The 23,784-nt window shown below is 41.2% G+C and overlaps 1 protein-coding gene across 1 annotated transcript in view; it reads left to right on the top strand.

Annotated features, from left to right (window-relative positions):
• LOC104333945 (lysophosphatidylcholine acyltransferase 2) overlaps nucleotides 1–4,236 on the top strand; it is a 32,687-nt gene extending 28,451 nt beyond the window's left edge. The window contains exons 12-14 of the mRNA XM_075433989.1: nucleotides 344–442; nucleotides 2,240–2,381; nucleotides 2,646–4,236. Coding sequence (XP_075290104.1) covers nucleotides 344–442; nucleotides 2,240–2,381; nucleotides 2,646–2,893 — 489 coding nt within the window. The 3' untranslated portion in view covers nucleotides 2,894–4,236. The remainder of the gene's footprint in view (nucleotides 1–343; nucleotides 443–2,239; nucleotides 2,382–2,645) is intronic.
• Nucleotides 4,237–23,784: the final 19,548 nt, after the last annotated feature.

Genomic DNA, 23,784 nt, shown 5'->3' with positions numbered 1-23,784 from the left:
CTGTTACCTTTTCCTTGAACACATGCATTCCAGTTCTTGCTAGAGGCTTCTCAGAGGTCATACACTAAAGAAAAACTTATCAGTTGTTTTAAATCTTTTTTGTTCGGGTGTTTATAAGATAGAAATTGATACCAAATTTGTAGCTATTGAAAATACATATATTGCTACTTCAGCCCTAGTATTGCATATATTTAGCGAGCTGTTAGTATTTTTTCCAGGAAGAACAAATACCTCTAGCATTGTGAACTGTCCTAGTGCATGTTGTATAGTTGATTTATACAACAGCTTTTAAAGTGATTTGCTGTATTAACTGTAACTACTGCCATACGTATTTTGGTTACAGAATGGAGATGGCACCATTGACTTCAGAGAATATGTCATTGGTTTGTCTATTCTTTGTAACCCAGCCAACACAGAAGACACTATTCGGATGGCATTTAAGGTAAGTTCAATTTAGTGTAAATCTACAAACCTGACAAATCAAGACTGACTGTAAATCTGTTAGCTTTCAAATCATAAGTTTATAGTTTCAATCTGTTATGCAAATGTGAATAATACTCTTAAACCAATTGACATTTAGACTGTGAAGGGGAAGGGGAGAATTGCAGGCATCAGCTTCATAGAAAAAGGTTTCAAAAGCCATGTGAAGGCATTAATGAATATGTAACTTGGCAGGCTAACTCCAAAAATGATTCAGCAGCACTTGCAGTTTTTTCGCCTGAGGTTTTTTCTGCTGTGATTCTTCAATGTCACAAGTAGACAATAGATGGAGCAATATCCTCTTGTGGGTCCAGCACTCAGTAGAGTCACTGTTGTTGACAGGAGAGAAAAAAAAAAAATCAAGACGGGCTATTCAGGACTGGCACATCCAAAACTGGGGTGCATCTAAGCTCATCTGTTGGCTTGTACTATGGTGTCCTGATAGTACAAGCAGTTAAGGAGCAGTAGCTCCTTTCAGATCTCAGGTACAAGCAGGCAGTATGTGACCGGGGATGCGCAGGCTGTGAATCCATGAGTAGAAAAATGCTCAAGTGACTTTTTTTTTTTAGTAGATCTTCGACACAGAGTCAGTTATTTTGTCCACTAATCTGTTCCATATTGAACGGTATATTGAGATATGGATCATGTTCATCTTAAACTGGATACTTTTTAGTACTGATGCATTCTCGGGAAGTACCAGACTTTTCATGGCAATCCATTATATCCACTGGCTGCTTTACGGATAAGCACTACAGCTGTTCGAAGTGATTTGTGCTATTTCAGTGATGTTTTATACCTACAGATTCCTATGAAGAAGCAAGCCTAGCAGCTCTTGTTGCTGTTTCATTGTTTTCTAGACTATACTCTTCAGTCTCTTAACAGTTGCACTGCTTATAAAATTAGTAATTTGTTTTAATTCCCAGTTTTAGCAGGAAATGACTGGTTCAGCTGGTAAAAGCCTGTTTCAGTCTGAAATGGAACTATGGGTTTTCTTTTGCTGCTTGCTTTCACTGCCACTAAATGTGCTTTCCTTTGCAATGGGAAAGTTTACCTGTAGCAAGTACTGAAGAATTACAGCCATCCATCCCTTGTATTTCTCCAGGGGTTGATTCATAGCAGATGCTTACTGTCACTGTGCTGGGAAGGATGGGATGGTCAGTGTACATCGCTTGCCTGCATTCCGGTCACCAAAATTCCCTGTTAATCACAGTAATTCCTTAGGGGATGACAGATCACATATTCTAAAATTTTGGTATTTTATGTCAGAGCATAAACTATGGCAAGTTTAATGTGATAGCAGACGTGCCATAACTTAATGAAAGTGAAGACTGAAACATTAAGATGTTCCAGTATAGAGTGGCTGAATCCAGGAGACCCTTAGCATAGCTTATGGTGACAGTAACATAAACCTTTGTTTATGTTGTATCAGTTTTGTATGAGCTTTATTACTGAACTAATGCTGTGAGGTTTGTTTGTTGTTGCAGGTTTGCTACGTACTTTTCCTATTAGAGAATATTCCAATCCCAACTAGAGCATGTACATTACTTTGCTAAGTGTCTGCTTAGTCTTATTCCAGAAAAAATACATAAAATCTTCTGCAAGAGAAAGGAGGTGAGATGCACCCAGTCTCTTCAAATCCCAGGCATTGTTTGCAGATCACCTTCTGAATATTAGAAACCTAATATGGGTGGCTGATGTGCACAGAAGGTTCGTAGGCAAACTGATGCTAAAGTATTTCTGCACGTAATATCTTTTCCAGCTCTTTGACATGGATGAGGATGGCACTATAACAGAAGATGAGTTTGCCTGTATCATTCAGTCAGCTCTGGGGGTGCCTGAGCTTGACGTTTCTGTGCTCTTTAAAGAAATAGATACAGATGAAACCGGGAAGCTGTCCTATGGTAAGTTACGTCCTTTTGTAACGAAGAGCACTCTGACAGTCATATTGACAGTGAGCGTTTCCTACCCTTTTTTCCCCTGAAATTATCTCCTACCCTGTTTCTGGGGAAAACTGCTGAAGCACAGACCTACATACTTTGTGTGATTTGCCTGACGTGCTTCAGAGGAAAGCAACTGGTGATCAGCTTCAGTAAAAGGAGCAGGCACTGAAATTTTCCTTGATTCTATTGCTGCACTATAATATCTGTATTTTTTATATTTTTCAGATGAGTTCAAGGACTTTGCATTCAAGCATCCAGAATATGCCAAGTTGTTTACTACATACCTAGAGCTACAGAGATACCAGTCAGATATGTTGGAGGAGGAGAACATTGAGTCACCTGAATTCAAACACAGCCCAGTTAGAAAGAGTACAATCCCAGTCTCAGAAACAACACCAATTGCAAGACATAAAGTCTGTCCTGAAGGCAATGAAGAGGATAACTCAAGTACCTCTGACAAAAAGGATGACTGAGACGAGTCAGAGAATTCAGCTCTTGGATTCTCCAGGATTTTTTTCCCTAGCTATTCATAAGTACAATTGATATAAAACAGAGATGGAAGTTACAATTAAAAAAAAAGTTTCTTTTATTACTTTCATATTAGGAGGAGTTATTCCTGTTAGAGTGTAAGGGCAAAAGCACTGTAACTATTCTGTCCTTGATGTCAGTATCACAATACTGGGAATGTTGTCCACTGTCTTCCAAGACCATGCTTCCACAAAAGTAACAGATAGGCTACGAGGACTAACAGGCTCCAGCACTGCAGTGACCTCTCAGAGAGGAGACTGAGGAGTACACTTGGGTAAAAACAAGTGGAATTTTTGGTGCTGCTCAATTCCTCTACATCCCCAACATGTCTTAAGGGGAAAAAAAATGATGCCAGAGTGTTTTAATTTGCAATATCCCTTAGCCTTTCTCAAGTTTCTGAGAGACACAGTGAGTTACAAGAAGCTGAGAGTTGAAGCTGCTTTCTTTTAGCTGTCCTTAGGTTTCCCTCAAGTACTTGTGATCCATAAAGCCTAAGCTTCTGAACAAGACAAGCTGATTCACTGATGTTAACAGGAACAGCTTTAGGCTTAAAGGCGAGTTAAAGATGGCTGTACTTCTAACAACAAAAAACTAATTAGAATTCCAAGATAGCAGCACACAGTCTACACAAAAATGCAGACAGTAAGACCCAAGAATTAATGAACTATTTCAAAATAAATAGAATGTTGTTTATAGTAACAACTGTTTAGGATCACATTAGGAGGAATATTTCAAACTTCAGCATATTTTTATTCTAGTAATTATAAACAGAGGAATGTGACTTTGCTCTGCAAAACTTTAAAGGCAAATATGCTGTCAAGCTATAGTTCTAGTAGTTAGTATCTACTCTAAAGTTGTCTCCTAGAAACCATGTTTGCATTACTGTGCCATTACTCAATATATTCTTAGGGTTTGATTCAAAACCAAGTTCTTTCTAGTCAATGATCTGAGTATGTTTTGCCTCAGTCTTGTCTAGTGCACTGGAAATTAGGCCTTTGCCTTTATCCGTCCTTCATCTGAACGCACTTTATACAGTATTTAAAATATATAGGTATTTACACAAGTAACTTCTAAATACAAACTTGGAGGTGGTGGAATGGCAGGATATTTTCAGATTAAAACTGAAATAACCAATTTTCAGCAGGTTTTGTATGTGAAACGGTAACCTTTGCCTCTAAGTTATTGCTTGCGTTGTCTGGCTGCAAAGTCATTGCCATGTTCAGTCTTTCTGTGTTTATAATTGTGCCTATCCTGATGTTTCACATGCTTAAAATAAATCTATATTTTTAGAAGACTTTACTTGAACAGCTAAGTCTTTTCAGTACAGTGGGAAGGGTACTGTCTGCCTTCAGGGGCTGGGAGGATTTCCAGGAAATCATCCTTATGTTGTCTTACCTTGATAAACACAATGCAAGCTGAAGTTGGCATTTTTAGTTCTGAGTGTGTTGGCACTTTGCTTTACGGCAACGATAGAAAAGTAGGACAGGACTGATGCTCTCCCAAAGAGTTACTTCTGCTGACTGTCTCAGCAAGAGGGGATATGGTACAAAGAAGATTTGCAGGTACATGGGAGATACCACTGTTTTCCGATGGAAGAAAAAGCATAGCCATTTACAGGTAAAATGAGCAACCTCCACCATAGCTGAGAAGTAACAATCATGGTTTTGTGTAATACAAACATTAGGAGAGGATTTTCTTTCACTGTTGAGAAGGAGAAGCAGGAGTTACCCTAACCTGGCTGTACAGTTAGCTGGAATGCATGTTAATTCCTTCACAAGCATGCTTTTGCCGAGCATGTTAACCGAAGTCCTCAGCTTTCCAACGAGCAGTAACCTTTTCAAAGATGACTTCTATTCTAACCAGTAAGAAAAAGATGGGTGGGCAAAGATGACAAAGGCAACCGCCTTCAGGTCTTGGCATGCTAAAGGTGCCTTACACGCTCCTGTTGAACGCAGCCACATTCAACAAATGGAGCACTATGCTGTCTAATAGCGTAGCATATTTAGGACTAGTGATTTTATAAAAACCTGCAAATCACACTAGCACTTTACAATTAAAGCTAAAAATACTGCGTATATAAATCTACATATCCCAATAGTTTAGGGAGGAAAGGCCTCAAATGGGTTTGGTATGTAGCAGTGATTCAACTATGCTCTGAAAAGAAATCAGCTAAACGTTAGAGATACTAACTCAATATACACACATCTGCTTGATGTGTGGGAAGGGAATACATTCATTTCTAGGCATCATTGTGCCTCAGGGAGCTTTTAAAAGGACCAAACTAAAAGCACTCTGCAATAAACGGGCATTACATTAAGTGGCAGAGCGAAACAGAAGGAGAAGATTAAAAATACTAAACAGAACACGGTTGTCAGTCAGTCATTGAGGGATGACACCTTTCTGCCCGAGACTTCTGAGGTGCAAATTCTTAAGTCTATGGGGTGTTTAAAGACCATTTCGAGTCCTGCACAATAGAGCTAGAAAGGTATATTGGGTCCCACATCACCACAGGAAACATAATTTATTTAATCAGTACTTATCTGTCGTGCTGTAACATGGATTTGATGATAAATCCTTCACAGATACCAAAATAAGACACTAAAGTATATAGAAACTCCAGCAATCTTAACCGAACAAGGGTGAGAATCTGATGAGAACAAGTCTATCACAAGAGGCAAGCACAACTATTTCTCAAGAACAGAGGCCCATGGGCTGCTGTTTTTCATGTTTTCTGATAACTATGTACATAAAGTACATACAATCACTATGAATAAATCTCACTTTCATTTTTTAAAAGCTAGGCTCCTGTTTGTGAACACATGAAAGGCAATGGTGGGTCACCTAGGGAAGTGGACCTTTCTAGTTCACCCTGGAACAAGTAAGATATTCATAAATGTAAATCCTGATCAATTTGTTTAAGGAAGGTGAATAAGTCAGGTCTCCACTGGCCAAACCAGAGGCTTATTTCTGAGGGAAAGAGCTTCTGATCCAAGAAAATTTAAATGATGTTTGTACTTGCTTTGCTGCATCAGTGGCACTGCCTAAATGCAGAAATGGAGACAGCACACCCAGGTTTCATGCCAGATAATACTGATATAAGATCTGGTCCTAAACTGCCAAAATCCCATAGTTCCTGGCTGGTTGCTGTCCATCAGCAGAACTATGAGGAGCAGTAACACTTCCAGAAAGCATCTGAAAATGGATCTCCTGTTTTCACAGTTCATAGCTGTGCAGCATCGGTCACAGGTACCAAGCCAGGCAGTGGCTGCTGCTTCTGAGCTTTTGTACTTATCAACATCAGAACAAGTTAGGTACCAAATTGTCTTCCCACAATGTTCCTGTGGGTGTTACCTCCTCTTCCTCATCAGCTAGCTCCATAAGTTGTGGGGAAAAAAAAAGTTCAGTGATTCCCAGATGGTTTGCAAGGGAAATTTTGCAAGACAGCTGTGTGCTGCATGCTGTACCTGTTCAACCCCTCAAGAACCCAGGACTAAGAGCCCTGGGAGTTCAAAGAAGGATCGTGTTGTGTGACAGGTCTAATGACCATTCATAGGACTGCTGTACAGGGTAAGGGCCAATTGGCCAGATGTCACCTGCCTAGCAACTCCCATCTAAAACAAAGTGTTCCCTGGGAAACATTTTTTGAGATCTTTTTTTCTATGGTGGTCAGCGCACCAAGGCCCTATTCCTGGGTAATTCCTCAGGCACTATGCCAGAGCAAATAACTACACCATTGTGCCTGAGCAGGCTTCTGGTGGTGTCTGCATCAGTGCCAAGGGCTACTCAGAATGCATGGATGTGGAAAATCAGGGCCTGAAGCTTAGAAACTAAATGTAAAAAATGTCACTACATACAAACACATCTGCACTCCTCTGCGGAGAGTCTGCCTGTCAACCGTTTGACCACAGCCTTCACCAAGCAAAGCAGCCTGAGATTTCATGCTGAGAATTACATAGCTCTCCCTTTGGAATGCCACAGTAAAAAATTTAACACCAATTTTTAAGAAAGGTTTGGAAGGTTCGTAGTTACACTGCGTATGATTTGCGAGGAAGGCTGGACTCTGTGTGGATTGGCCTTTGGCTTACATTTTTCCCAGTGGTTTTGCATGCCTTGGAACAGCCTACCTTTCCTCTCTACTTTTTGCCTCCATGTTTCTGCCCAAAACGCAGCCACTACCACCAAAATCTGTATTCCATAATGATTAAAGAAACTGTGAGATTACAGCATAAAAATTATTGAATTGGGTGGGATTCAGGGGCTACTCATGGAGCATTCAGGTAAGTACTTTTACTGGCGTGCAGTAAGAGCAAACTTGCCAAAGGTTGCAAGGGATTTTAATGACATTTAATTAATTAATTTTAAATCTTTGCTCAATGAAATAACATTTATTAGACTGACTAGCAGTAGGGAGACTTTTGTCAGCAGTGCTTAAGTTGGCAGACTCTCTGTTACTATACATAGCCAGAGAGGCAGAAAGTAAACATCTTATAGGATTAGCAGCTATGTTCATAGCTGAGATGAAATTTGGACATTTCATTAGTATAAGATTGATTCTGACATTTCGTAAAGCCAAAATGCAAACAAAAAAATGTGTCTGATATAAATACAGTATGCAGCACTTACTCAGATAAAGTTCAAGCAGCACAGCAGGTTTAGTGCCATGACAAAGGAAATACAGAAGGGTCATTTAAGGACCCAACTTCTGCTAAGCACTTAAGTGTATGCTTAATCCTGTGGGCACCAATCAGATACTTTGTACTTATTAAGTAATAATACTATTAATTAAAAAACAAGAAACACTTCCATGGCTAGTTATTGTCAATGATGGTAAGAATTACACTACCCTCACTGAGGAAAACAATATGTGAACCGATTAAATTTTATGAAAGTTTTCATTTATTGTGTCATCCTCTTGGTTTAAGATATTCTGTAACAACCACGGCTTGACAGGTGAGACTTCAGAGCCACGTGACATTGTTATAACAGGAAATATTTCATCATCTTAACTAGGCACCACCTGCTCTTGTCTTTTTTTAAACCTCCCCTATACCATAACAGGCTGAAAGTAAATATATGCCCCTCTATTCTCACATCACAATTAGTCTATGTTTTCATGCTTTTACATGCTTTCATGTGCTAAAAGTAAATCAATTATGTTAACTTTTTTCAATGGTTCATTTTTATTAGACTATCTAGAAAATATTCTGCTGAAAATCTTTTGCATGTTAAAATGAGGTTCAAGTGAGGCTCATTTTTAAAGCTACACCCGCATGGTCATTGCTTTGTTCTAAACTGGGCATAGGTAAGAGCGAGCGAGCATGTTTCCCTAGTTTCTGTAAGTCTCCTTGAGCATGTTATTTCTTGAGGTTATACAATGGTTGCACAAGACTCAGTTTAGCAGTGTAACAGTACTACAACAGGAATCATTCAAACCAGTCATGGGTTTTATATAGGAGACTGGGGATTTGTATTTTCCAGGAATTGCTAGCAAAACCGAGGCATTTTGAGAATGCTACTTAGCTTATGCTTTATTGTGAATTTGGTATTAGAAAGGATACCCGATAAATACACATAAAAATTTGTTCCCTTCCTATAAACTCAGCAAATAGAATTTGTTTCCACAAGTGAGACTTCATCATATTAAACCTGTCATTAAAGGCCTCCACAGTGGAAGACTGCCCAGCCTTGCCATACAATCTAGTCCATTGCTTAACAATTTCTACTGTTAGGGAAGTTTTTCTCATGGTCTAACCTGAATACTTCTGCAGCTGAAGTCACTAGGTACCGTGTTCACCTTGCTCAGGGACAATGGATTCATTTCTACTTCTCTGCAGGGTAACTATTTATATCTGTACATACACATATCCAGAGCTTATCATCATGCCCGGTTCACTCTTGCATCTCCCAGCCTGCCTTCCTCAAGCCAAAAAGAAAAACCTCTTTCCTCACAGGTTGCACTTTCCAGACTTCTGCATATTATATATGTAAGTTCTCTGGAGATAGCATTTCAGCCTCAGCCCTACCATTCCATAGATTAGAAGGCTTTCTTTACACAGTTTACAGTCAATATTCCTGCTCAAACACATCCAGTGCAAGGCTTGGCTTTTCTAAAACACCACGACATTGCTGATTCACATACAGCTATCGCTGATCTGTAAGCCCTAGATCCTCTTCTAAAGAAGTACTCCTTAACTAGCTTCCCCTTTCTCTCTTCCCACAACTGCTCATTCCTGCCTACTGCAGTATCTGAGCTTTATCCTTGCTGAATTTAAAAGACCAGTTTATCAAGAACCTTTTGATCAGCTCAGATTATTGTTAAAAAGAGCTTTTTTCTAAAAACAAATAAAATAATTACTTCCTTTTTGTTAAGGACATTATCTTCCTAAAACTTCACTAAGCATCTGACAGTGCATTAGAAGCAAAGCACTACAAATTAGAGACATGATGAAAGCTTAGAGGCTATAATTGTTCAAAAAGAATAATTTCCTTTTCAAAGGTAAACATCAGCCTTGCAGACAGAGATAAGGCCAAGTGCACAATTAGATACGCAAGTGCATGCTTCTGCTCGTATCTCCTGATATCAAAGATTGCAGGATAATCCAAAATGGGTTTTTTCTAAATGTAAAAAAGAAATGAACAGGAAAAAGTATAGGAGACTAAAAGGAGTCATACCAGAACTGCCAGCAGCTTTTAGGAACACTGTTTTCCTCAATGCCGGAAGTCTTTGATACGGGAGATAACCAGCCATGAACTACAGCAGCCATTCAAAGCAGAAATAATTTAAAATGTTTAGATTTTGTACGCTGGTCTTTTCAATGAAAGCATGCCAATCTCCTTAATGTTATTTAATTACATGTCTTCGACAGCCTGCCTCTTGTAAGCAGAAAAGTATATTGTCGATATACACTGGGGAGAGAGAAACGGTAACATTTTCACCTACGCAGTTTGAATGCAGGTTTGAACTATTATTAACTCAAAGCGACACTAAACCTTAAAACAACATTTGAAATAAATACGAGCAGGAGCCATTCTTTCTACCTTTGCTATTGCCAATTTTAAAGGCAAAATTCTATGCTCCATATAGTGGCAACTTCTCTGTTAGCAGAAGAGATACTCTGTGGACCACAGAGAAGAAGTCCTGCACACAATGACAAGTAACGAGAGTCACCTTTGACAGAACTTTCCATTATTATTAATTTCATTGCAATGGAATTCACAGCTCCAACAGAAGAAACAGTCATTGAACTAAGTATTGTATAAAGCACATAACTAACAAGGGTTTCTACCTTTCCTGGATATTTAACAGTTTATAAATAGACACGGCAAAAGGAAAATGACTACCCTGCTGCAAACTTACACAAGAGGGTACCAGCATAGCAGAGATAGAAATGCCAAGAGTTCTGATGAAGTGAATTACCCCTGGGTGCTCATGGTGTCCCAAACCCTGTAATCAAATTTGACATTCTTTGCTTTAACACTCCCCTGATTTTTTTTTTCAAGGCGGCAAACTCAGCATCGGATCATGAAAAGCAGAAATTAAACAGATTTGATCATTTATTGCAAGATGGTGCATTTAGACTCTAGCATCTTCTTTCCTATCAAAATACTTGTACTTCTTACCTGCAGCTATCTCTGACTTGCTTGCTGTCAACTAGGCATTTTCAGTGATATCAAGCCTGATTCTTTCCACCATGATTTGGTGCATGCTAAGGTGCAAAAGAAAGAGATCTCGGGTCTCCATACAGTGACACAGGGTACGTAGGCAAGCTCTACCCTAGCAGACACCGGCCTGCCAGCACCGGTCAGTGTCTGACCTTCTGGTGGAGTCAGTCAGTCTCAATTTACTCTTCTTTCAGCCTAATGTGAACAATTTCACAGTAGACAAAAAGCCCCTCCCATCCACCTAATCTCTTATTTTGTTCCCAAGTGGAGTCAATCTAGCTTACATCAAAGAATTGGTCTCGTTAAGCCATTGTTTTATAAGTCTGCTAATATTTTTCCTGTCCATAATACAGAAGACACTGCTGATAGAAATATGTCAACAGGAAAACAAACAGGCAGCATTTGACATGCTACTAGCCCAAGTCTGGGTGGATAAATAAATCATAGAACAAATATTCATAAGGAGGAAAACACTGTTTATTTCCACTGAATTCATTACGCACACATCTCCCATATAGCATGGTGACAAACACATCCCACAAAAAGGATGTCACAATGTACTCAAGAAAGGCCTGTTGATGCTACGAGGACAATGTATTCCCTCCTTAGAAAGTGCTTTTGTCTCTTGGGAATATATCACACCGGTCATACAAAATAAAGCCAGCCAGAAGTGTCTAATTATATCACTGTGTAAGGCAGGGTAATTCATCAAGACTTTATCATTCCTAATCACTGGATGTTTCTCTGAAAGTAATTTGTGCTATAAGTGCAATGAATATGAAGTATTTCACCCCTTTCCTTAAAATATTGAAACTTCCACACTATTCTTACTCGAAAAATATATTCTAATCCTATTCTGATCCTACATCAGGCCTACCCATCAAGGTATCCCACCATCTTCTAACTGAGAAAATATAAAATAATTTCAAGACATGAAGTTGTTAGCCATTGTCTTGGTTTCGGCTGCCGCCGGCAACAAAAGCGCCACGCGGCCGCCCCTCCCCCCGCCGGCGTGCGGAGGAGAATGAAAAGAAAGAGGCAGAACCTGGTGGGTCGGGATAAGGGCAGTTTAACAGAACAGCAAACAGAGGGAAAACAGGAACAACAACGATACAAATAAAGAGAAAACACAACAACGAACCGTACGGCCCAGACAGCCGCTCTCCCGAAACAGGACCGGCGCTGCGCCCCCCCAAGCCGCGAGTGCCTTCCCGCCGCGCTGCCCCCCCCCCCACCGGAACCCAGCGTGACGTCACATGGTATGGAATACCGGGCTCTGTTTGGCCAGGTGGGGTCAGCCCCCACCCCCCGGCTGTGCCCCTTCCTGGAGTCCAGTGAAAATTAACCCTGTTCTGGCCAAACCCAGGACAGCCATCTACATATATTTCAGCTCACAATCCGCTCCATGATACTGATGTAGCAAAACTGAATCAAATTTATCTTGGTGATACTTCCTAATTAAAAACATCGGTAAAGAAACCACCTTGGCAATTGTTTCAGATGCAACCTTAACAATAACCAAGCCAGGATGACAAGGTCACCACCTCTTCTCTCCTAAAAACAGTGCTGTTGCAGTCAGGTCACCCAAACTCTAAGGAATAAAACACATATAGATGTGAAGTCTTCAGTTACTATAACTCTATAGCTTATGTCTTTCGTGGTGAAATGAGCCATCAGACAAGAATATTCATTTTAGGTTAGAAGTTTGCCACTAGACAGATGCCCGTGTCCCACTGGTGGCATCCACTTTCAGACAGTGGGGAATGATTAAAAAAAATCAAGAGCTTTTTTCTGTTTCTTCACAAGCAATTACTTCAGAGGAAGCATCTCAGATAAAAATTTACCTTGATCTCTAGACAAATGCTGTATGGAAGCACCCACAGACAGAAGGTCACGTTGTTTAAAGCTCAAAGGTACCTCTGTGCCTAAAGTATCCTTTTCCAAAAGCCACCTGCAGTTTAGAGGACCAAGTATCACTAAAACACATTTTCAGTCTGTTACTTCAGAAAAACACAGCACAACCAAGTGCAAGGCACAAAGAGTGTGACAGAAGAGAAGAAAATCCCTGTTAACTCCATTTTAATTGTGAAAATAAGCTGTCTGGAGGACTTAAGAACAGGACTGGTAAAAAAAGCACAAGCCAGTCTTCCCACATGGCTTTCTTGGAGCAAACAAAGTCTGACCAGAAGCCAGGCAGCATTCACAGTACTGGCAGAAAAACAAGTCTTGTCCTGGTAATGGGGCAACTGCAACTAGAGGCAGAGCAGCAGCACGGCACAGCCCCTTTGGCTTACAGGTATGTTCTCTTGCCAAACACCAAGTAATTTCCGCCCCCATTGCTAGGGGGATAATGGAAGATGTTTGCCACCCAGTGCAACAAACCCCACGTATTTTCTTTGCTGAAAGCCTCATTTATGCACAAGGAAGCTCATCTCATTTGTATAGCACGGTAGCGCATTGACTTCGTTATTGCTGCTGAAAGTCAATGCCGGCTCACAAGGCAGGCCTGTGTGTGTAGGCTTATTTCCAACACGGGCAACTCCTATTCAATTCTTTTATTATTCAGGGTTAGGGGAGGGAACAACTGCCACAGTGCCATGTTTTGCACTGGCCTCTTCTTGCTTACGAGCTTCTACTATTAACTACTCAGTGTTCATCACCATACTCATTACAACTTTGGTTTCTCATTAATTGATAAGTGGTTCAAAAGCCAGTGCTGATATTCTCTGAATCCACTCACCATGAGAGAGCATCTAATGAATGGTTTTAACTGAACTCTTTCAGCCGTGGGTTACACTGCAGACCGTCTTCCACAGCTTTGGCCTTACTTACCAGTCCTGCTATACTGTTGCAATCACATGGTGCGTTCCCTACTCCTCCACTGAATAAAAGTACTTTAAAAAATTCCAAACCACCCCAAAAAAGGGAGGGAATACAAACCACTAACCTAAACTGCAGCCTTCCACGAAATATTAATGCTCTTCCAGGCAATATTAATGCTAAAATCAAGGTAACTTTAGCTGCATAACTGTTTCAATGAATGTCTAGCAATCTGAATTTCATTTGTTCCTACAGAATAAGCTAAAATATAAAAGTATAATAAACTGAACCTAGTGTTTTTTATTTGGTGAAACACTTCCCAAACAGGTGCTTATTCCTCCCAGATTTAGCCAGCACTCAGTCTTCAGCCACAAAATCATTTAGATCGTATCGTTTCTCCTTTACCTTCAATCTCTTCATTTCTGTCTCTTCTCTGTACAGAACATTAAATACTGGAAGTAACACAGAGGTATTTGCATTTCAAATAACTACACTTAGTAACCAGAGGCAAAGAGACTGGATAGTCTCCATAAAAAAGAACTGTATTCAGATCACATCTGTACATCACAGTAGTGCGTGAAAAACAAAAAAATCAATGAATCAAGAAATGCAGCAAAAGCTATGCCTAACGTTAAACAAATGAAAGTGCCCTATTACCTCTTCCTTGGGCCTTGCTAAGTACGTTTCTGGGAGAAGCAGAGCAGCTGGGGCTTTCTCAGAGACAGATAAAATGAGATCTCCTCACTCGAGAAACAGGTCTCCCTTGTTTGTTTTTTTGTTTTAAAAATCATTGAAGAATCCTGAAACGCCACTACATCTGTCTAGAGACACATTAAGGGTGATTTTTTTTACATATTAAAGGCAAGTGCTCACCATTAGAAACAAATGTGTGGGTTTTTCCTAATAAACTCCAAATAAAGTCATACATCAAGTATGTTATCAAGGTCATTCCCTTCCTGCAATTCAGTAAAGGATGCATTCCCAACAGAAGATAACATCATAGATTTTAACAAATTCAGCAGACTTCAAGGGAGATTCAAAGAATGGCTGCTTCATTCCTGCAAAAGGAACCAGCTGAAGATCCAGTGCTAAAATTAATTTTGAATGTATTGCTCTTGAATGAAACAATGTTTGAAGAATGAAATTAATTTGTTTATGAGACATTGTGGGCTTTGCTGAGTTTTACCACCACAGTTTTCCTCCAAGAGGAAATACATTACTAAACAAGAAGGAAGAAAGCCTCTACCAATCCCAGTAAGGCAGTCTAGCATTAATGTCAGCAATGACATGGTAAGGCTTCTACCAGAGTTTTATTTGACATTTTTAATTATAAACCTCCAGAGCTGCCAAGTTCCAATTTATATCCGAATTCCTCCCAAAAGTTTGGGATTTTGACTTGAGCCTATCACATACTCTTATGGGGTTTTTTAAACTTGAATTCTGTAGGGCTTGGACTGGCCTTATGTTAGACATTTTACAGAACCTATCATAACAGGGCCCCAGACCCCACCAAAATAAAAATAATAACTTATTCAGCACAGAAATCTGACCCTTCAATGTACATTTTTGGAAGCTGTGTTATCAGGCATATCTGCCAAGAAACAGGCCCCAGAAAATTGGTCCTACAAACTGTATACCAGAATCAGATAATTACATTGTATGATAATGAACTAGCACAGTTAAGGAAGCATCAATACTGCCTTAGTGGTTCCTAAAAGTAAAAAAACTGAATTAGTGTGCCATCAGAGCTGTTGTTATACCACAGAAACACCGCACGAAGCTTCCAGCACTGCTCTGTTCCTGGCCTCATACTCATTCCAGTAAGGTGACTGCGCCCTGCTGCTGCCTCAGTAGCTCCGACCCATTTTCTCTTTCTCCCCGTAGGCAATGCAGAGACTTACCCGACAGTGGGGACTGGAACCAAGTTTTGCTAAGCCCAACTCAGAAGAGGGGAAAAAAGAATGAGGGTAAGAGAAAAGAGGGAACAGTGTAAGATAAATAATATGAGAGTCGGTGGTCAATGTTAATGATTCATTTATTGAGAAGGAGAGTACTGAGGTGCTGTTGCTGCACTAAACCCTGTCTCCTTACAGACACACAGATCAGAGTTGTAGGGGCTGAAGCCCTAAGGAAAGGGAAATGTTGAAGAAAACTGCAGCAATTCCCGAACAAAAAGAAGCAGGCAAACTGGTACCTGGCCTAGATGTAGTTAAACATAGGTTAGTTTTGCCTTCAGTAACCCTCTCCATGATTAAGTTATTGACCATACCAATTTAATTTGGTTCTATCTTATTATTTTCTCTCTTCTAGTCTTGTGAAGTTAGCATGTACTGACATAACTAAATACACAATATTCCTTCCAGAGTTTGCCTTCCAAGTTTTACCTAGGGTCTCACAGATGATGAAAAAAAGATGCAGGAAGCTTCAGAGAAGTGTCCCACTCAAACAACTCATCCTCTCGTCCTCAAATTCCACCATAGTTTCCTCTGTACTTGCTAATTTATTGAAAGGGCTAACCAGAAATCAGAGTCCAGCAAATCTGTTAGCCTACTCCTTCTCGCAGCCTAAATAACGAAACCAGCTCTTTGAGGCCAGCACACACAAGGCATAACCAAGCAGTACCTATACCTATCTCTTCTTTTTTCTCTCTCCTAAAGGAAAAAAATAAAAGAAAAAAGGAGAAACCACATTTCCCACTTTCAGAGGAAAGTTTTGAGTCTAACTCAACTCATTTGCATCAGCCTGCCTTAACTCAGAGTCCTTGCTAGAAGGACTCTGAACTCCTGTCTGGACTTGAACGCAAGGCAAACCACACTGCTGTGTGGCCCAGCAGGAGTCTGAGCCCCGCATAAAGAGGTACTGAAAATATTCGACAATCTCTCTCCCAGAAAATCTGCAAACTGCTAATGAGGTGCAGAAGCCAGGGATGAGACTGGCCCTTAGATCTCCTTCCGCAGTATGCATGGAAGCTCAGGCAGATCCTTGTCTGAACTTTAGAAATTTAAAAACAAACAAACACCAGAAAACACTAGGATCATAAAAATGTGTTAAAAAATAGCACTGCCTACATTAATAACAGGCAGACAAATAATGAACAACAGCCTGCCATTAATAGCAAAAGCTTCTTTAAGAAATTAGGAGTGAGCATGTAGAACAACTCATTGTTCTACACTGCTCAGTAGCTCACACCATGTATGCTAGTATATCTTGATTTTCCACAATAACATGCTAGTTTGCTTTTGGTTCAACATCCTTTCACACGTTCTGCTCACTCCCCCCCCCTTTTTTTTTATTTTTTTTTTTTTTTAATTTCATGTACTCTTTTGTGCAGGAAATTTCTGCATTGTACAACTGCACGACAGCACAACTAAGTGGAACTTTATGTAATTAAGGCCTGATTCCATTTGCTTCCCCATCTCTACCTCCCTGCCATGATAGACCTGCAGAATGTGAAGTCTTAGAAAGGTTCTGAGATGTCTCTCTGAATGCACAGAAAGAGGCTCAAGGTGTTTCCCTCTTCTAAAGACTTTCTAAACCACACTGAGAAACCCTCCTAAATTCATCTTTGTTTTTCTTCAGAAAAATAGTAAGGCATTTATTTTTATTACCCTTCCATTTTCGAGTCCTTAAGGTTCACATTGTCAAGCTTATGAGCTAGAAATGCAGCTTCTCATTCTTGGATAGAAGCCAGGTTTCTAATACAATCACATGAATTCAGAAGGTAGGAATTCATGAAAATACCCTAAATATCATGAGGTTTGGGCAAGCTGGCAGCCCTGGGCCCAGCCACGCAGGCAGGGGATCCCTGGGGAGCTGCAGTACAGCAGCCCGTCTGCACCAGGCCACATTGCCCACCAGCCCTCCCCAGCTCTGCTGCCACTCAGCCTCGCTGCCAGGCCCTCCCTGGGGCTGGCACTCTCTCAGATTCTCTTTTCAAGGAGATTGCCCTCTGTGGGAGATCCTTTCAGAGCACGCACTGCTGTTCCACCCCGTGCTAATTTTTCTGGGTTCCTCTCCATGGCCAGAAGAGTGACTGTGTTTGTATCATCCCGGTTCCTCCCCTTACACAGTGACGGCAGGGCCAGGTCCCATCCCATTCCCAGTGCACTGTCCTTAGTGCACAAACGGTGTCACTTAAAACGGGAGCAAACTGTGTCATCTGGGTTCCCATTCTGCACCCGAATCCTAAAAGAACAGTGGCCGCAGTTCACCAGAGGCAAAAGCACAGATGAAGGGTAGGCGGGCACACAGCACAATGTTCTGCCATGCCTGGAGACAAACTGTAGCAACTTCCTTTGCCTTTCCAATGCACGTCTCACTCTATGCCTAAAGTTGAAAAATCCAAATTACAGACACGGGGAAGGCAGGCAAAATACTCTTCTGCTGAGTTTATATGGATGAGAATGCAGTTAATAACGATTAACTGCAAAGGGATATGAGAGATCAGCAGTGGGATGGAGAATGGGGAGACTGCAAATGCAGGTGTTGGCCAAGAAAAAGAGGGAGCACAGCTGTCAGCTCTGCTTGACAGGGTAAGTTCTCCTTATACCTCCTGAAGTGCAGTGGGACTCCAGTCACCAACATGGAATCCCAGTGTTACCAGACTTGCCACCATGATCCCTCCTGGGAATGCTAAAAACTTTGTACTTTAATGTGTACCAAAAGAGCAATTATCCCAAAATTAAGCTACTTCAGGTAGAACAGAGACTGCATAGTCTGCAGATGTACCCTTGGTCTATAGAAAAGAATTCACATTCAGAGGATGCGATTCTGGGCATGGACTACCAGAAGACCTCTTCCACAGCATAATCTGAGCCACTCTTTATGTATCTCTTCTCCTCTCCGTCTAATCTGTTGCCACCATAATCTCTGTCCTTATCTCTAACTGTGCATGAGCATAGGGTGAAGGCCATTGCAGACTTGCTATCACAACAGGATTCTAGACTCTGCTGTCAAAGAAGTCGCAATATTCTCTCAGAAGTAGCACAGAAATTGTTAATGACAGTCTAGAGGTGAGTGTATTCGACTTCCCCATCACACTTTCCCAATGAATGGTAATTTTTGACCTTGAGGAATTATATACTCTCTCATCGTAACTCGGACAGCAAGAGAACGCAACATGCAAATCTTCAGAAAGCAAAAGAGATGTTTTAAAGTTGAGGATACCTCTGAATGTCCCATCTTTCCTTCAGAATATCATGTCTCACAAAGAATCTCTCAGGCTGATTAATCTTTCGGTATTGCTACTCTTCCAGTACATACACAAAACTTGAAGGTTTGGCTGGGCAAAGCATTATCACATTTTTTAAATTACATAATTTTACATTTAGCCATTTCTATGCTTATGTTTTACTGAGATGCAAGCAGTGTACTTTGATTAAAAACAGTTTGAAAACTAAATGATCACAGCAAAGGATGACTGCATGTTTACCTGCTGGTTACATCTTGGCGTGTTTATTTGAAATCAACAAACAAGCAAACAATTCTTCAAATCTACACCTAACTTCAAAACCAGCATTTTCACTCCCCTTCCTCTTACGTCAAAGATTCTTGTCTGCTCAGGACAAGCAGCAATCAGGCAAAATTTGGTATTAGCTTTAGGAAGCCTACATGGAATTAGCAGGTCACAAAAGTTTCAATTCCTGGAAATGGCAGAGAGACAGAAGACGTCTGGTGCGCGAAAGGGCTGGCTGTCAGGCGAAAGTCAGAGGCACAGCTGTGTTCTAACATCGGCTCTTCCATTCACTCGTGCCACAGCAAAATCTTAACTAAAACATTATCTTGACAACCTTTCCTCAATTTCGATTGCTTGATTTTGCACCCGGGACTGGCTTTTAATGTTGCCATTCATAGGTCTCAAATATCTGCTTTAAATCAGCCTACTTGCTGCATCATTACGGAAGTTTGCGTCTTCCTTGTTTTCAAAGCAGGTGTCTTTACTTTCTGTAGAAACCCCCGGCGCTCTAGTCTTTTCAGAGGCCTCCACTATTCGACAGGAGTAAGAGAACGGGCACCTAAGCCACGACCCGCCTGCCCTCCCCCGGCTTTTCCGAAGCTGCCGGTCCCGCAGCAGCAGCCGCAGCCACCCCCGCCGCGCAGAGCCGCTCCGCCCGGCAGCCGGCAGGTGGCGCTTCAGGGCAAGCCGCAGAGCTGCCCCCCGCCCGCCGGGGAGAGGGTGCGCGGTGCGCGGTGCCCCCGCCGCTCGCTCGCGGGAGGGGTTGCGGTGCGCAGTGCCCCCGCCGCGCCAGGCCGCCCGCCAGCCGAGCGGGACCCTTGGGAACCGGGCAGCCAAAGAACCGTAACCATTGTCGCTCTGGGCGCTTACTCCCTAACCCCGATCTCGACAGACGCCGCCCGGTCCCGGCACCCGCTTTGCCTGCTCGGGAGGACCAAAGGGGTCATCCCGAGCGAGGCAGTGCCTGCTCTCCGCTGCAGCAGCCACGCAAGCGAATGTTGGCTTTAATGTACACCCAAACTGACAACAGCCATGCAAGCATAAGTTCACTCTGATACAGGTACACTCCATAACGCAAGTCTGTCTTTCCATTCTTTGCAAAACAAGGTTAATGCTTACAGAACCATTGGTGCTTAGCCTGGAAAGGTGGAAAAGGAATCAGAAGTGAAGTAACAACAGGGAAATCCTGTCCAGTACTGCCCCTCGGTATTTCCATCTACATTAAACACATACACGAGGGGTTACTTCAAGTTGCTCTGTGTGCAGTTTTGTCTCTGCCTTTGCAAAGGACAGAGCTAGAAAAAGATTTTTTTTCTTCATTCTACAGCCTCCCACTCCAGCACCGCTCCATTTGCGAGTGTTCAGGCCCCGAGGGTCTCCAGAAGGAATTTACTGTACCCTACAGTGCTGTCCAACTTTCGGGTTTTACCTCCTTCTTTTAAAGCACACACACTGCACTCCCAACACACCAGCTGCTCCGTGTGATGTGGTTGTCACCGCGCAGCTTTCCCTCTCAATCTCCGAGCTGAAATGCAGCAATGCCTACAGGTGCACACGTGTTGAGAGAGTGAGGACTGTGGGTCACCCATGGTTTTCAGTGAGTAATGACTTCAGACGCACAAGTTAAGACAGAGATGGCTAATTGTAATTTTTTCTCTCATTTAGAAAATGTGTCCCTTCTGCAGGGATGTGCAGTTTGGTGTCCCCTCCTCCGCTCTCCCCCAGCACTTCCAAGCAGAATTCCTGACGATTTGGAAATGCGTAGCCACTGTACTTATGGAGCTCAAGTGTCCACAGTCGCTACCACATTTAGCACTCAAAAGTTAACTTGTTTTACCTAGACTTGCTTTTTCCCAGGTCCACCTTCCTTCAATTCAGCTTCTTGCTTCTAACCTTTCAGCTTATCACCATTGATTTATTTAATATAAAGTAGTGAGGTTACCTTAGATCAATTATACCTTTTTTCTGTGCAATTTCCAATGCTTAATACATCTGTTACTGCTCAGCCGCAGGGACAACTTGTCCAGCTGGATCCTAAATTATTTCAATCCTTAATTCAATTGTATTTTTGCCACAGCCCAGCCAATGAGCATAATTCTTTTATGGCTAAGAAGCCTCTTTAGAAATAATCCAATAGCCCATATTAAAATATAGGTCATTGTGAAAACTGCCAAGTGCTTGACTTGTCATAACTTTGAAGACAGGCTCTGAGTCTCCTTCGGCATTGCTGATTCTTTCGGTGCTTGAAGGCTTAATTTTAAAACAATCAGCTTAGCAAAAACAATTTACTTATAACTGTCCAAACTAGTCAATGTTAGCTGGGAAGCTAATTTGCTACTTGGTGCTGCACTTGGATAAATGCTACAACTGAGGGCAACTGGAGGTTTCCAAGTACTAAATCAGTTCACAACTTTAAGTATTTACACCGACCTGTTGCTATAGAACTGCAAAGGCTTTGGACGGTAAAAGTAAGTAAAACCCATTCAAACTTACACATGAAGTAACCATATGAAAACACCTGTAAGATTAACATGTAAACTTACATATGGCAAAACATACACAAAAGTTCTTAAACTCTGAGAATAAACTATTTTTGGCTCTTCAGCTAATACTTGTGATGAGACTTGGATCCTTTCAAATACTTGTATTTTTACAGATCCGCTTTGTTTTTAAAAGAAATCAAGAACTGGTCTTGTTCAGTGTTTTGGAGGAGATTATTTTCAATTAGCTACTGGTTTTTTTTTCTCCTATCTCAAAGAGTTGAAATCATAATATCAAAAGCTTAAGGAAATCACTTGCCTCAGGATCACTGACAGACACAGTGGTCCTTTCTCTCCAGCTACCAGCAATAGACAGCTAATTGCTTCTAGGTAGATAAGGTGAATCTGACTTTTTTCTGTGCTTATGCATGTTCAGTGTCTAGCACAACAAAACGCTGATTCGGATGTAACGGCAGTGTTAACCTTGGATAACAGTAGCGTGAGCTGCTGCTTGCATGCTTTCCCTTATTGAAAAGGCAACTTTATTAAGAACAACCCACTTGTTTCTGAGTACTCTTAGGAAAGCAAAAAATGACAAACAGAATTTAGGTAAGTGAGGCTTTCAGTACCTGAAGGGGGCCTGTTGTGATAAGACAAGGAGTAACAGCTGTAAACTGAGGAAGGGTAGATTTAGACTAGATAGAAGGAAGCAACTTTTTACCATGAGGGTGGTGACACGCTGGAACGGGTCGCCCAGCGAGGAAGTGGAGGCCCCATCCCTCGAAACATTCAAGGCCAGGTTGGATGGGGCTCTGAGCAACCCAGTCTAGTTGAAGATGTCCCTGCTTACTGCAGGGGGGCTGGGCTAGATGACCTCTAAGGGTAGCTTCCAACCCAAAGCATTGTATGATTCTACGATTTCCACATCTCCTCTCCAGATCTGTGCATACCATTCTCAATGGCCGCAAAGGCAATTCTGTTTCTATACCAAAGGAAATAATTTGGTCCCAAATGTTAATATTAGGCCTAACAGTGAATAATTTAAATGTTCTCACGGTTTGTTTGGGCTTTAGTGCCATCAGTGAAATAAGCTGTTTTGCATTTGGCAAAAGAATCACTCCTATTGTATCTTCAGATATAGGTACATGGTGCCTCTTAAAATGAATGAGGTTATAGAAAGATTTGGTTTGATTATGTTCAATAATCAGTGTAGTACACAATAAATTTAAGATCAGAAGCCTGTGTTAAGTTGTCTATTTCTGATTAAGCAGATACCAGTGCTCGTTCTAAGTCTTTTTTGCAGCCTGCACAATTGGACATATTTTACTTGCTGTACAAGCAGAGATGTCAGCAAGAGACTGGCACCAAGAGAAAGGACAGGTCCGCCCAGCAAGCAAGGACAGATTACTTCTACTTTTTCGTTTAGTCTTTTCAACAGGAGGAAAATAATATCCAGCACCTTGCCATCAGCAGTGCAGTCAAAAAAATCTAAGGATCATCTGAAATTCAATAAGTTTTCATATCATGATATATTTTGGGTCATGTCTCAGTTTAGCTTTGGACATTGAGCGAGGTGTCTTGTTCAGGGCCTGCAGATGACAGAAATTATGAAGTATCTAATAAAAGCCTTTGTTTAGGGGGATGCATATAATGCTATGACCACATGGAGTTCTCAAGTTAAAACACTTTCCATGAATTTGACACATAGACATATAAGCACAGAAGACTCCTACACACAAAATGAGCTTCCCAAAGGAAGCCAGATTAATCTGCTACCTTCTTCTGATAACTGCCTTTTATAAAAGCAAGGAAAATGTGGTAGATATTAATCTATCATGACTTCACAAAAGCAGCTGCTACAATGACACTTGTAATTGTTAGTCTGAGCAGAAGAGATAGAGATAAATAGAATTGTTAAGACAGGAAAGGAACTGACTAAAGAGGATATAATACTATGTTGTGCTATAAGGATAATTACAGGCTTGGAGTGAGATTACCCATCCTGAAAGATCTGTTATTGGGAATGAGCTTATTAAATATTTACACTAATAATATGCAACCAAAATTTTGTGTTTGATAGTGAAATTTAGAGGTGATGAAGTTGGCAGGCAATACTAAATCAGTGAAGAATGGGACTCTCAAAGGAAAACAAAGAAATCATAGAGTACCAGAAATGGGATGGAAGCAAACAGAATAAAATGTTAAACCTGCTCTTTAAGGATTAGAGAAACAAGAATTTGTTCTGTAAACTACAGGATTGTCACCTGGAAATGACAGAGCAGAATGAGTTGGGTGTTTATAACCTGTCTGTGGACAAACATTTAATACGGGTGTGAAAAAGGTGAGCGAGATCCCCTTTTCATTAAAGTCTTGGCTGATAATCCTGGGAATTATTACTGTTTCACTAAATGTCGAGGTC

The sequence above is a fragment of the Opisthocomus hoazin genome, chromosome 12 (assembly GCF_030867145.1).
Source record: "Opisthocomus hoazin isolate bOpiHoa1 chromosome 12, bOpiHoa1.hap1, whole genome shotgun sequence".
Taxonomy (NCBI): domain Eukaryota; kingdom Metazoa; phylum Chordata; class Aves; order Opisthocomiformes; family Opisthocomidae; genus Opisthocomus; species Opisthocomus hoazin.
Note: the sequence above shows the minus strand (reverse complement) of the source record. Positions and strands in the feature narration are given on the sequence as shown.